Genomic DNA, 13,308 nt, shown 5'->3' with positions numbered 1-13,308 from the left:
TATATAAAATAAAGAAAAAAAATCAAATTCACATTCTCTTTAATTTCTCATGGTTATTGAAGAATAAATATTTTCTTTTTATTTTTGCACCTGATCACTCATCATCGGGGCCAAGAGAAAGTAGAGGTGGCGTGGGGAAGCACTCTCCTCTCCCGGCTGAGCACTGAGCACAAAAGCCCAGTGGGGGGTAGGGGTGTGTGTGGCTGGCTCAACAGAAGTGCACCATTGGCGAGTTGGATGCTGGAGAGGCCTGGCCCGGCTCTCACAGCTGTCCCGCTGTTTGGCACCTCCAGACGTGAGCTGCTGCCTTTGAACTGCACCGCACCTTTCAGGAAGCAGGGCAGCGATGGCTGGAGCCATGGGGGGGAGGCAGCGGAGGCGTCAGGGCTGCTTCCCCCCCACCTCAGCAAGCCAGGCATGGAGGAGTGCGGAGAGTTGCAGGCCAAGTGCTGGAGGGTCAGAAGGCACGTTCCCACGTCGCTCCAACATGCCAGTGCATGCTCCACTGTCCCGAAGTGGGATTGAGTGGGGGGTAGGGAGCAGGGTGAAGGATATGGGGGCTTCTAGGAGAAGCCTGGCTGGATTTCCTTTTGGCATGGGGCGGGGGGAAGACCCAATAAAAATCCAATTTCCCCCAAATAAGTGGCAAAAATAAAGGCCCAGTGGTCAAGAGTCCCAAAAAGGGGGTGGGGTCTGTTTGTCAGAGGATCGGAGAGGAAATCAGATGAAATCTGGGTGAGAGGCTATTCAGAGAGGGATCTGCCTGGGTCTCTTCTTCCCTCCCCCTTAGATTCCCCCCTCCCGGCTTTCTTCCATAGCCTTGTTTTAAGGGGAGGGGGAAGCTAGATGAGACAATAGAAGCTAAAAGGCTGCGAGGGGGGTTAGGGTTTATTAAAGTCGGGGATGGGGAAAAGATGCAATTCCTTTCCCAAGGACCCAGGGAAAGTGGAATAAAAATGTGTGTGTGTGTGTGTGTGTGTATATAAGTAACCGGGATAGCTTCAGCCACAAACAACAGCTGCTGTTATGCAGCTTCTAAGCTACACAGCATTTTTAAATAAATACTAACAATAATGAACCATAACATGCAGGATTAAAGGAAGGAAGGTGAAATCAGAGGAGGGAGGGAGGAAGGATGTGATGGCCCTCCAGAGGCTATTGCACTACACTCCCATCATTCCTGAGTTGTGCTGTTAAAGAAATCCAGTGCCACCAGGGAGAAGTCAAGTTGTGAAAGAGTGATTAAAATTCCTCACAAAACCTCATTATTCAGGTTAAATTGCCATGTTGGCACTTTGTGATAAATAAGTGGGTTTTGGGTTACAGTTTGGTCACACGGTCCCTAAAAAGTTCACCATCATTGGCTTAGAACAGCTGTCTCAGGAATTCTGGGAGTTGAAGTCCACAGGTTGTAAAAGAGCCACAATTGCCCACTCCTGGCTTAGAACATACTAAGCACAATAAAAAAAATTCCACAATGTAATAAAATGTTAAAAGCTGTATTATTATCTCTTCCATTTTTTGTTTAAATTATATTATGTGGCAAAAATTCCATTCTTAAGGCACAAATTAGCTTATTTTAAATGTCAGCGGCAAAGTTTCATACCTTTATAAAAGTAGTAACTGTGCTATAACAAAAATAGAAAAAAATTCTACTTTACAGCCACTTAATTTACTGAACATCACATTGAAGTCATGCTTTAAAAGTAAGCAGCCTTTTAGAGTAGTAATATATTTAATATATCTATCTCAAGTTTTCATCTTTAAATGATTATTAAACAGAATGTTCTCAATTCATAAAAGGTCTAATAATTTATTTTTAAGGAAAAATGAATAGTAGGCATAGGACAATCAATTGATAGAAAGGAAAATAATAAAAAGACATGGAAAAAGCAAAATGATAAAACAAAATATTTTGAAAAGCATCACATAGAAACAATATGCCTACAAGAATAATTACATAGAATCGGAATTGCTTTATTTTGGTCTTCAGTATCTTTAATATCTTGATTAACAGGCAACATCATTCAGTTAGCAACTTCACTGCATCTGTCCAGTCTGCTCCAAAAGCCCCCAATTTAGAAATAAAGTTTGTTTTAGTATGTTGTATACTATTTTTGTATATTGGATGAGGGGAGAGATGGGTCTAGGACCCATCTCCCACCTTTGGCCACACCTCCTTCACCCCCCCGGCCTCAGCCCACTTACAACCATCTTCCCTCGTCCACTGGCCCTCCCCCGGCCATTCGCCCTGGCCAATGGGCCTCTGGCCCTCCGCCCCGCGCCCTTCGGCCCAGCCCATTTGCCAACACACTGTTTGTCCCAGGCCTTTGGCCACGCAGAGCAATTAGCTGCCACCCAATTGGGTGCGATGGGTGATAGGCAATTGGAGAGGCTGTGGGTTATGGTGGAGGTGCAGCAGCCGAATGGCAGTGGCGCAAGGCTTCAAGCATGGGAGAAAGCAGATTCTGACATGGAGGGGGGGGGGGCGCAGCAGTGGAACGCCAGTGGTGCATGGCTTCAGGCATGGGGGAAAGCAGCTTCTGGCGTGGAGTGGGAGGTCAACTGCCCATTTGGTGTTGGGCAGGCAGAATCAGGTACAGGGTGGCGTGAGGCTGGAGTCCATGAGCAGGGAGGCTGTTCCACAGGTTTTTTTTTTAAAGCTGTCAGGGGCTCCAGGCAGACTGGACAACTGGCAGGCAGCGGTCGGGCTTCCCATTTTGACCTCTAAAGGGAGGGAGGGAGAGTGGAAAGAAAGGAAGGAAGAAAGGAAGGAAGGGAGGGAGGGGAGGGGAGGGAGATCACATTGCGCCCTGCCCCCCAACTCCCGTTCCCTGTCCCGTGGAAGGCTGCAAGAAGTTCCCATCTCAGCTTCTCTCATCTCTCTCATACTTTTCCTCCCCAATGTCCCAGCCTGCCTCTATGTCTTCCCCCTCACTGTCCCTCTTGCAGCCTTTTGTGGTAATTAATTTTTCTTTTTTTCAGTCTATTTTCTTTTGGAAAAAACCCTACATGTCAAGATCTACTGCCAAGGTCCCACCCAGCACCCCAGAGATCCCTGTCGCCAGACACCATTGTTGTGGCTCCGTTACCTGAGCCTGTGTCATCGGCAGGAGAGGACTCCAACAGTGAAGAAGAGGAGTTGGCAAGGCCTCCCTCTCCAGGACCCTCCTCTCTGGCAATGCCTTCGGTGTCCGCCGAAGGGCAAGAGATAGGGCTGGGGCCAAGCACGTCCACGCAGCCACAGATGGACAATGATGAGGGTAATGAGTCTTGGCTGGATCCACGCCAGCATCGCAGAGATAAGCGCATGCAACAGAAGAAAAGGCGTGCCCGAGATTAGGCCAGTCAAACCTTGTGATGAACAAAGCTGAAAGCTTCCACGCCATTCTGCATTGCCGGACTTTTGCTATAAGACTTAGCTGGACTATCTCTGGACTTGATTAACTCCGTAATTATTGAGCTGTTTCTTTTGATGTATCAGAAGTTATCTCTCCTCTTTGTAAATAATAAACTCTTGGCAGGCAGCCACTAGGTTGTTGCCAAGCTCCGTTATCTTAAGGAAAAGGATTTTGCCGGCTGGTTTGGTCTTTAACTCTTGAACGTCTGTTGGTGTGTGTGCATGTGGTTGGGGACAGAACAACCATACCCAGGCCCTTATCTATCTATCCTTCCTTCCTTGCTTGCTTCCTTTCCACTCTCCCTCCCTCTTTTGAGGGGTCAAAATGGAAAGGCCCCCGGCCACCACTGCCTGCCTGTTTTCTGCTCTGCCTGTAGCTGCTGTGAGGTTAAAAAAAAAAAAAGACCCTTCCCTTCCATTGCCTCTGATCATGGACTCCAGCCTCCTGCCCCACGCCACCCTGTAATTGATCCTGCCTACCTGACACTGAACAGTTGGTTTAGGATTTTCGGTTGAACTTCCGGTGCCTTCGAAGCGAGATTTGCGACTTCTGCAGGTCTGTTCTGAGCTTTCCCTGTTGGGGGCTTCATTTGAAGCCACAGCCATCCTGTATGGGTGGTGAAGCAAAGGGGGACCACCTTGCAGGTTGAGGGGAGCCACATCTCCCCTCCCTGACTTGGAAAACCCCCTCACCTGAAGACTATGAGCAGAGATTAAAATGGCTGCCATGAAGCCGGGGAACAGCCAGAAACCATAGGTTTGTGCATGAGCAGAGAAACAGTGAATGGTGTGTTGTCTGGGTAAGAAAAGATTTACAGCTGAAGCCGGACCTCCCAAAAATTTAAGGGGAATATCTTTTAGAACAATTTGTTACAGCGGCATGTAACTATTGTGAAAAAGCATATTGGAAATTTAAAGAAGTAAATATTTGTTTAAAAAGAAAATTAAGTTGGAAATGGAATCCCCAAAACAAAAGGCGTGATATTAAGAAGGCATATTAAGATGCTGGAACTATGAACCTACCTTTTCTTCAAACAATTTGCCATAAATAACGGAGTTATAAGTTAAACTAAGCAAGAGAAATAAATTGGACTTGTCAGAATAAAAGCAAAGTGGTAGCAGAGTCAAAATAAAAGCAAAGAAGCAGCAGAGTAAGTAAAGAGCGCCATCTGCTGATGACAGTGAATTTTTGCAACTTGAGAGTAAATATTGAAATGAAGGGGAATAACTGTTGAACTATATTTACCTTCTAACCACTGGAGACTGAAATATTAAAAAAGAATTTGTGTCTGGGAACCCCTAAATACTATTGGATATACAAAAACGACTTGAGGAGTGGAGGATCCCTGAAGTAACTAACTGATCTGATTGAACATTGATGAGACATTTAAATTTGACTTGGAGGTTTGATTTCTGAACTGATGATAGTGGAGACTCAAACGGAATGAAGTTAATGATTCAAAACATTAAGGACATTAAAGACCTTACTCTGGAACTACACAAGGACATAGTGGAAATATTCGATCTTATAGACAGAAGACCAGAAAATTGTACACAAGAGGCAAGGAGCAAAGACCAGGACAAGAAGGAAAGAATGGAATCATCAGCTGGAACAGAAGGGGAATTAGGACTGAGAAACCAGCAAAAAGAAGATAACAAGGAGGAGACACAATTAAAATTAATAAGAATTGAGGAATTAAGATGGGGAAACATTTAAAAAGATTTTAAAAAGAAATGGGATGAACGGGAAGAGATTTGGAGGGAAACGATAGGATTTAGAGCAGAAAGCTTTCAAATTAAACAGTGGGAAAAGACAGGGCAAGGAGAAAAAATTAAATTATGGATTCAGAATCTAAAATTTGAAGTATATGGAATAAAAGACTTAAGAGGAAAACGGGGAGACAAGTAAAAAAAAAGGTAGGATTAAAGGATAGGATGTAGATAAGAGATAATGGGGAGAAAAAAGTTATAGATATGTCATGATTATATGTTAATAATTGTATTAATATTAGAATGATATACTGTAGGCTGGACAATTAGTTGGTATTTAATACAAATAAATATTAGGATAAACATTACTACAAATAGATATGAAACTGGAAAAATATGAATGAGAATTCATTATTAATTGGAAACGAGAGGTTGAATGATGGTATTATTAAAAGTGTATAAAATATGACTATTGCGTAGGTAATGTGAAAGTAGATATATTTATGTGTATTAACAAACTTTAAAATATACAGAGAGGAAGAGTTAAATAATGGGAATATGAATAACAAAACAGAGTATCATGTCCTTGAATATAATAATGTGGAGGGGGAAAAATATTAGTGGAAGTTTAGAATGGAAGGGTATAAAGCAATGTGTCACAAGTCAAATAAGTTAGGAAAAGAAAGATGAAAAACAGACACAAAGAATGAAAATGGTGGTAAGCTTGAAATGTTAGGATGTAAGAAACTGGTATTCAGATGGTATGCTGTTTGATCAATGAAGTGATGTTAGTATTAAAAGAATAATATTATAGTTGCATATATATATATGATTAGAATGATGATGTGTGTAAAATTATTAACATGAAGATTAATCAATATTATATTATAATTATGATTGTTATTATTATCAATAACACATGTTTAAGTGATTAAGTCCGTTTCCTTTATTTTTGAATGTAACTTTAAGAAGTATAGTTATAGTTGAAAGAGATATTAATTGGAAAATACACCATATCCTGTAGGTATTGGGAATATTATATACAACAACGAAAAGAGAGAGGGAAATGGAGTGGAGTGGAAGGGAGTAGGAGAGGAGGGAAGAAAGAGTAAGGGTAGAGAGGGGAAAGGAGAGAGGGAAGTGGAGGGGAGGAGAAGAGTAGAAAGGGAAGGAGAGGGAAGTGGAGAAGAGAGAGGGGAAATAGAGAGGGGAAAGGAGAAGGAGAGAGGGAAGTAGAGGGAAAAAGAGAAGGGAAATAGAGAGAAAGAGAGGGGAGAAGAGAAGCGAGGGAGGAGAAAGAAGAGGAAAGGAGATGGATTGTTGTTGTAAAATTGGGTGAAATATGGTGTACAGGAGAAAAGAAAACAGATGGGCAATTTTGTATTTTTTTCTACTTGAGGGTTATACTATTGAAATTATAACGAAAGATAATATGCTGGATGTTAAAGCATATTGATTTAGATGTTATTGCATACTTGTTAATATTTATATGAAAATAAAAATTTTGTGTAAAAGATGGGGGAAATAATATGGAATAAGGAAAATAAAATGTAATAATTATGAAAATGTTTATCTGTATTGAAATGTATGATACTCAAACACCACACCATCCACATAATGATATGTATAAATTTTAAAAAAATAAAAACTTGATGGAGGAACATGCAGTTGGCTTCCCGGTCCATGCCAGAAGGTGCTTTCCCCTGTGCCTGAAGCAGTGCGCCACTGCCATTCAGCTGCCGCACCCTCCCATGCCAGAAGCTGCTTCCCCCTGCAACTGAAGCCGTGCGTAACTACCATTCAGCTGTTGCACACCATGCCAGAAGTTGCTTTCCCCTGTGCCTGAAGCCATGCATCACTGTCATTCAGCTGCTGTACCTCCTCCATAGCTCCAGCGATAGCCTATTGCACACTGGCAGCCAGAAGCATCATGGCTTCTGCCTGGCACCAATTGGGTGGTGGCTAATTGTCCCATGTGGCCAAAGGCAAGACAAAGACAAATGATGTGTTGGCGAATGGGCCAGGCTGAAGGGCATGGGGGTGGAGGGCCAGAGGCCCATTGCCCAGGACGAATGACTGGGGGAGGGTCAGTGGAGGAGGAAAGCAGGCTGTAAATGGGCTGAGGCAGGAGACTGGAGGCAAAGAAGGCGTAGCCAAGGGTGGGAGCCTGAAGGTCCCATTCTGGGGAGAGGTAGAGCAGAGAAGGGTAATTAATTCAGCAGTCACATTAAGCTATATGTGCTTTGGAGAGGATTTTGTGAGTTCATAAGACATAAACTAATTCAGACTTACATGAAGTAACTTGAGAAGACTGCAGAAAACAACTTGCAAAAGCCATTATTATTATTATTATTATTATTATTATTATTATTATTATTATTATTATTACTATTATTATTTAATTTCAAAGTATCATAGTAAGAAAGATCAGGACTTTATTTAGGGTATCTCTGATTAGAATGCTTTTGGGGGAAATGTTGGGCTTTATAAAATGCTTTGTGTTGCTTTCTGCTATTAATTCTATTTTAACCAAACAGTAATATCTAAAAAACACCATGGGAATGAAAAAGCTGTGATTTGCATACAATTCTCTTATTCCCTTACTTTTCAACCGCTCCTTATTCAACTTCCCAGTTCTTTTTATGCTATCTTTCCTTTTTTCTTGAACTCCCATTAATTTTACATTCAGATCCCTTTATAGACTTATTATCTCTACTTCCTTTTCTTCCCCTTTCATTTTGGATTAATATGTTCACTACTGAACTTGTTGTAAGAAGTTTCAAAATTCATTATATGTTGGCAATTTATTATACACTTCACTATTTTGTTTCATTGTTCCTTTCTTGTTATTAAATGAAGTGTTAAATTACAGTACACCTTATTACCAGTTTATAGTGATGGCAAACTAATGGAGAGAATTAAAGACGTTGCTGCTATCATCATCATCATCATCAAAGTACAATTGTAGAACTGTAAAATGCCTCTCCCTATCTGCCCATCCCAACAGAAGGAATAGGGCAGCACATTCCAGGTCCTGTTTCTTAAGCATTGCCATCTTGGAGTCTTTGGAAGTATACCTTTTATGCTGAAACCTCTGCCCTATGTTTTTGCCTTTTCCACTGAGAACCGACAGGTCCCATGCCTTCTGTCTTACTTTACTTTCTTGCAGCTACTCCAGCTATTTGTAAATTCTGCATAACAGTCTCTAAAGATGGGACGAGTATCATGTTTCTAAAATTTGCCACACATTTAACTGATAAACCACAAAACAATCAAATTTGACTTTTAAATAATATTCAAAATTTCAATCAGTATTTTAAGCATTCCATAGAGCCTATCTATGCATAATTTTATAGTTAAACTTCCATAAAAGAACAATAGAAATTAAGATGTTAAGTATTTGGGGGTTTCATTGTTTTTCTTAGAAAAATGCTATGCCTAAAACAAGGTAAGGAGTTAAAGATTGTTTGCAAAATGAAATAACTTTTCACTTAAATATAACCTAAAGTTAGAACAGAAATTACAGCTTAAAATGACATTCACAATTACTAACCTTTGCTAAGTAAGCTTCCACTCTGTTTTTTGAGGCTAATGCAGTTCCATTTGTGTTCAGGAATCCTCCTCCAAGGTTAAGAGATTTATTTAATGCTAAATTGTTGCCAAGATTTCCCATCTGAACTGTTTCCAGTACAGGACTTGAAGAAAGGCTTCCACTTATAAAGCTGTTGGCAAGTAAAGACTTGTTTTTGTGACGCTCATGATAGAGTTGAGTATTGGCTTCTGCTAATTTCGCATTAGCTCTGCAAAAGGTTTGGAACAAATCAATAGTTAAACAAGTTATCATCTTAGAATAATGATGCACTTAATTGCATAAAAAAGTCAGAACTCCAGGTAAAATGTAATGTATCTCTAACCTGTTCCAGAAATATATCTATGCAGAGCCTTAACCAGTCTAAATAGAGGCCTCATTATTATGTTCCAAGTTCTGGAATGGTCATTAAAAATCAACACTTGTTTTTTTCTCTATTGTCCTGACAGTTTTCTCTATCCTCCTGTGCTAAAATAAGCTATATGTCCAGGCACAGTTAGCACCCTGTAATAATTAGAATCTTAGTTGGGAGTGGGTGAGGATTCTGGAAAGCAGAATATGAAGTCTTTCTTTTCCTTGATTTAAAACCTCAGTATAAATTATTGGGGTCCTTAGAATAATTGGATCGGACAGATCCAAAAAGACTGGGGTTGGGCCAGGACTTGGTAAACATGCTTAAAAGCATCCTTAACTATAAAAGCTTACTTAGGCTATCACTCTCTGTGACTTTAGAGCATCACTCTCACACAGCTCAATCTATCTCAAAACTGTGGAGAAAAAAAACAGAGAGAGTGCTATGTACATTGCCTTTTGAGTTCCTGAAGAAAAGGCAGGATACATATCTAAAAAAATATATCAATAAAACACAAGGAGAGACATTTTATTCTTAATGGAATGTATCTCCTGCCATAAAATATTAGTCAATACCTATTGGGAGTCCTTAACATAGTAATTGTTTTTCTTTCTATTTTTTTCTTTTTCAATTAATGTTCAATTTTTCAATGTCAATATTCCATTTAATTTGCAAAATAAAATACTCTGTACAAATTTTAAGTATGCAATAATCAATCATTTATGTAATGGTAAAAAAAGCATATGGATGTTATAGTTTTCCTAACAAGCTAGTTTTCCAAGTTTGGCATTAGAAACGATACATTTAGACCTTTCAGGTGGAAAGGGAAATACGGTTAGCAGAAGATTGTTAAGCTTGGGAGGGTGGGGTGATATAATTTATACTAAATTAAACCTAACCATCACTTTATAAGATAGATGAAATCTATTTACCTTTCTCTCATTCACAGCAAGAAAGCAGCAAGATTCTGTTCATTTCATACATTAATTAGGATTAGATAAAATACCTTCTCTCCAGTTCTATCAACCCCTTCTCTCTCGAAGCTGACAGGAGTCTAAAAGAATCACCCTTGTTTTGGAGAAAACACTACATCTGAAAATTACAAGCCTGACAGAGTGCATCTCCCAGGCCTAACCAAGTATGAGGGTAAAATCTATTTGAACAATGATAAAATATTAGGGACTTATTTAGCCAATATCCCACTTCCATTTTCTTTTATATTTCTACAAGCTAAACCCCTGAATATTTAAGTCTTCATCATATATTTCAAAAAGAACTTTATTTGCAGAACTATATTCTCAGATTACAAACAGAAGTATAAACAGAAAGGTTATTTTCCTAATGTATTTAACTAATCTGAAGAAATATTTTCTGCTTTATAGTAAATGTAGTATAGTATATATATATATATAGTATATATATATATAGCATAGTATATAGTAAATGTTATTAAATATTAAATTAAATATTATATTTAATATTATTTATTCTATGTTAATATTAGTTTTAATATTTTATTTTTAATGTCCAATGTTATAGTTGTTTTATTCTGTTATTTATGGTATTGTAAGCCATCCAGAATTGCTTAGTAGTAAGATGGATGGCATACAGATTTACTAAATAAATACATGTTGTATCTTTGAAACGATTGAACAGAATATTTTGCAGTAACCAGGTATCGGCTATCATAGTGAGATTACAATACTAAAATTTTCTTTTCATATTGACATTATCCAATCTGAAATAAATAAGAAAAAATACAACTTTACAAGAATTGAAACAATATTTTACTTACCTATCCAATTTGCTCCCCAAAGATTTTCGTATTTTTAGTTCTTCTGAATACAATCCTTTATATCTTTCCAATTCTGTATGTGTAGATTCTTTTTGTAATATGCTATCTTGATGGCTGTTTTTAAATTTGGCCAACTCTGATTCTAATTCTTTAATTCTGTTCTCCAATTGATTTCTCAAAGAAGCATTACTAGTAGCTCTTATTTGTTCCAAAGTTTCTTGAGAAGCAGCCTGTGTCTAATTCACAAAATGTATAATTTAGAACAAAAGTCCTTGCTGTACACCCAAATCTTAATTATACAATTAACTGAGAATATATTCTCAGTTGCTATATATATTCTCATAATCTGAATGTAGCAACCTGATGAAATCAAAATGTTAAGCAATTTTGTCAACAAAATAATTTACAATTAATATTTGTCAATTATTTAAAGGAGCCAGTTTGGTCTAATGACTAAGGCACCAAGCTAGAACCCAGGGGACTGTGAATTATAGTCCTGTCTTAGATGTGTAAAAAACAGCTGGGTGATTTTGGGCCAGTGATTCTCTCTCAGCCCAAACCTCCTCACAGATTTGTGATTGTGGGAAAAATAGGAGGAAGAAGGAATAGCATATGTTTTCTGTCTTGAATTAGTGATAAAATAAAAATAATAAAGATCGGAAATAAGTAAGTAAGTTACCTGCAAAAAGAAATTGACTTCTTCCAATTTTTGTCTTATCTCTTGTTTAGCTCGTTCTTCGATCTCTCTTTTGTATTGTTCCACTTGGCTGAGATCTATTAAGTTACCCTGTACTTGGCGTTTGAGGTTAGCTACCTCTTCTTCTAGTTGCAATTTGCTTTTTTCTAATTTTTCATGATTCTTATGGAATAACTTCATAGATGCTAATTGTTCACGTAGTTCACAATTGGTAGATTCCAGTTGGGTACTTCTTGTTGACTCAACCTCCAAATGGCGAGAAAGTTCATCAACCTGAACAAGCAAGTAACACTTAAAGAAAAAGACTACCAGCTTTTCAAAATATAGGTAATCCCCCAGATACGAGGGTTCCTTCAGTGAATTTTCACCAGAACGAATGTATTCAGAAATTCAAAACTGCGATCAAAAACAGGCCTCTGTAGCCATGTGACTTGGATTCAGTCACAGCTGCAACAGCCACCATTTTTAACTCTGTGTCTTGCCTGGCCTGTTTGGGTTTACAACTCAATTTCTGAAAGCCGGCAGGTTTTTTTTTTTTTTTTTTGTCCTTGGTCACATGGCCAAACAAGATCCCGTGTCTTTGCAGTCCGCCCAGCCCCCAGGTTTTTGTTTTTTTGATGCTGCACGGAAGGTCCGCTGCTGCCTGGGCTTGAGAACTGTACTGTAGTGCTAGAATTGCTTCTGTAAGTATTTTAAAATATTCTTTTTTGTTACTCTGTAGTAACAAAAACTGCTCTGCTTCTTTTTAAGTACTGTACTATACTTTGCAAACTACAGTATTGTTTGTAAGTACAGTTCTTTGTAAAGATAGTTTGTTTGCATTTACTTTAAAACTGCTTGTAGAAATATCTACACAAAGCATTCTATAATGTTGTGTGCTGTATCTCTTCTCTAAACTGCTGATTTTCAAATTTGCAAACTACTTATATGAGTTTTCGGATTTTGCCTAGAGAGGCTTGTGCGGATTAGGACAGTGTTTTTTTTTTAAAAGAGGTTTTAAATCTAAATTGCCTCCAGAAGTTGTGGGTGCCCCATCACTGGAGGCTTTTAAGAAGAGACTGGATAAGGCATTTATCAGAAATACTCTTGTGAGAGCAGTAGGTTGGACTAGATGACCTCAAGGTCCCTTCCATCTCTGTTACTATTGCAAGCGGAGTTCTGTAAAACCCCTCCTCCATCTCCCGCTGGCTAGAGACTGTTAAGCTAAGAGGCAGGTCGTGTTTTTTTTAAGCAACTGCAGTGGAAAGTTCTGTAAATTACTGCCCCACCCCAACTCTGGGCAGCTGTCTGAAGATGCTTCAGCAAATGGGTTTTTTTGTAAACTTGAAACGGAGCTGCTTGGAGGCAATTTAATTCCTCCTTAGGCGGTACCGGAAACAGCTGATCAGTGGAGGCAGAAACAGCTGATTGGCGGCAGGCTGGAAGTAAGTCAGATCTTCATTTATTTAACAAGCCATTTGATTCAATTAATGCATTTAATTTTAAAAATTTGTAAAATTGGTCTGATACATTTGGTGAATTTTTTGACTTACGAACCTAATGGGCAGGCTCCATTAGGTCCATTAGAGAAGTAACAGCTAAGTGGACCAAAAACATTTTAATTAATACTTTATTTATTAAATTCATATGTCTCCTCCCCTCACCAATAAGGTGACTCAAGCAGCATATAAATTTAATAAGTTTTATATTAAGTTTTAGTCAATATATTCTATGTTCAAATGATTTAAAACAATAAAAAAAATTGAAATGGGAAACTAATATAAAA

The 13,308-nt window shown here is 38.7% G+C and overlaps 1 protein-coding gene across 1 annotated transcript in view; it reads right to left on the bottom strand.

Moving 5' to 3' along the window:
• ANKRD26 (ankyrin repeat domain containing 26) overlaps positions 1 to 13,308 on the bottom strand; it is a 94,526-nt gene that overhangs the window by 15,933 nt on the left and 65,285 nt on the right. The window contains exons 35-37 of the mRNA XM_070946608.1: positions 11,526 to 11,816; positions 10,847 to 11,082; positions 8,664 to 8,910 (exon numbers count right to left, since the gene is read on the bottom strand). Of these exons, the coding sequence (XP_070802709.1) occupies positions 8,664 to 8,910; positions 10,847 to 11,082; positions 11,526 to 11,816 (774 nt within the window). The remainder of the gene's footprint in view (positions 1 to 8,663; positions 8,911 to 10,846; positions 11,083 to 11,525; positions 11,817 to 13,308) is intronic.

This window comes from Pituophis catenifer, unplaced genomic scaffold, assembly GCF_029215685.1.
Source record: "Pituophis catenifer annectens isolate HBS135680 unplaced genomic scaffold, rPitCat1.0.hap2 SCAF_7, whole genome shotgun sequence".
Classification (NCBI taxonomy): domain Eukaryota; kingdom Metazoa; phylum Chordata; class Lepidosauria; order Squamata; family Colubridae; genus Pituophis; species Pituophis catenifer.
The sequence above is the reverse complement of the archived record's forward strand: the minus strand, read 5'-3'. Positions and strand labels throughout refer to the sequence as shown.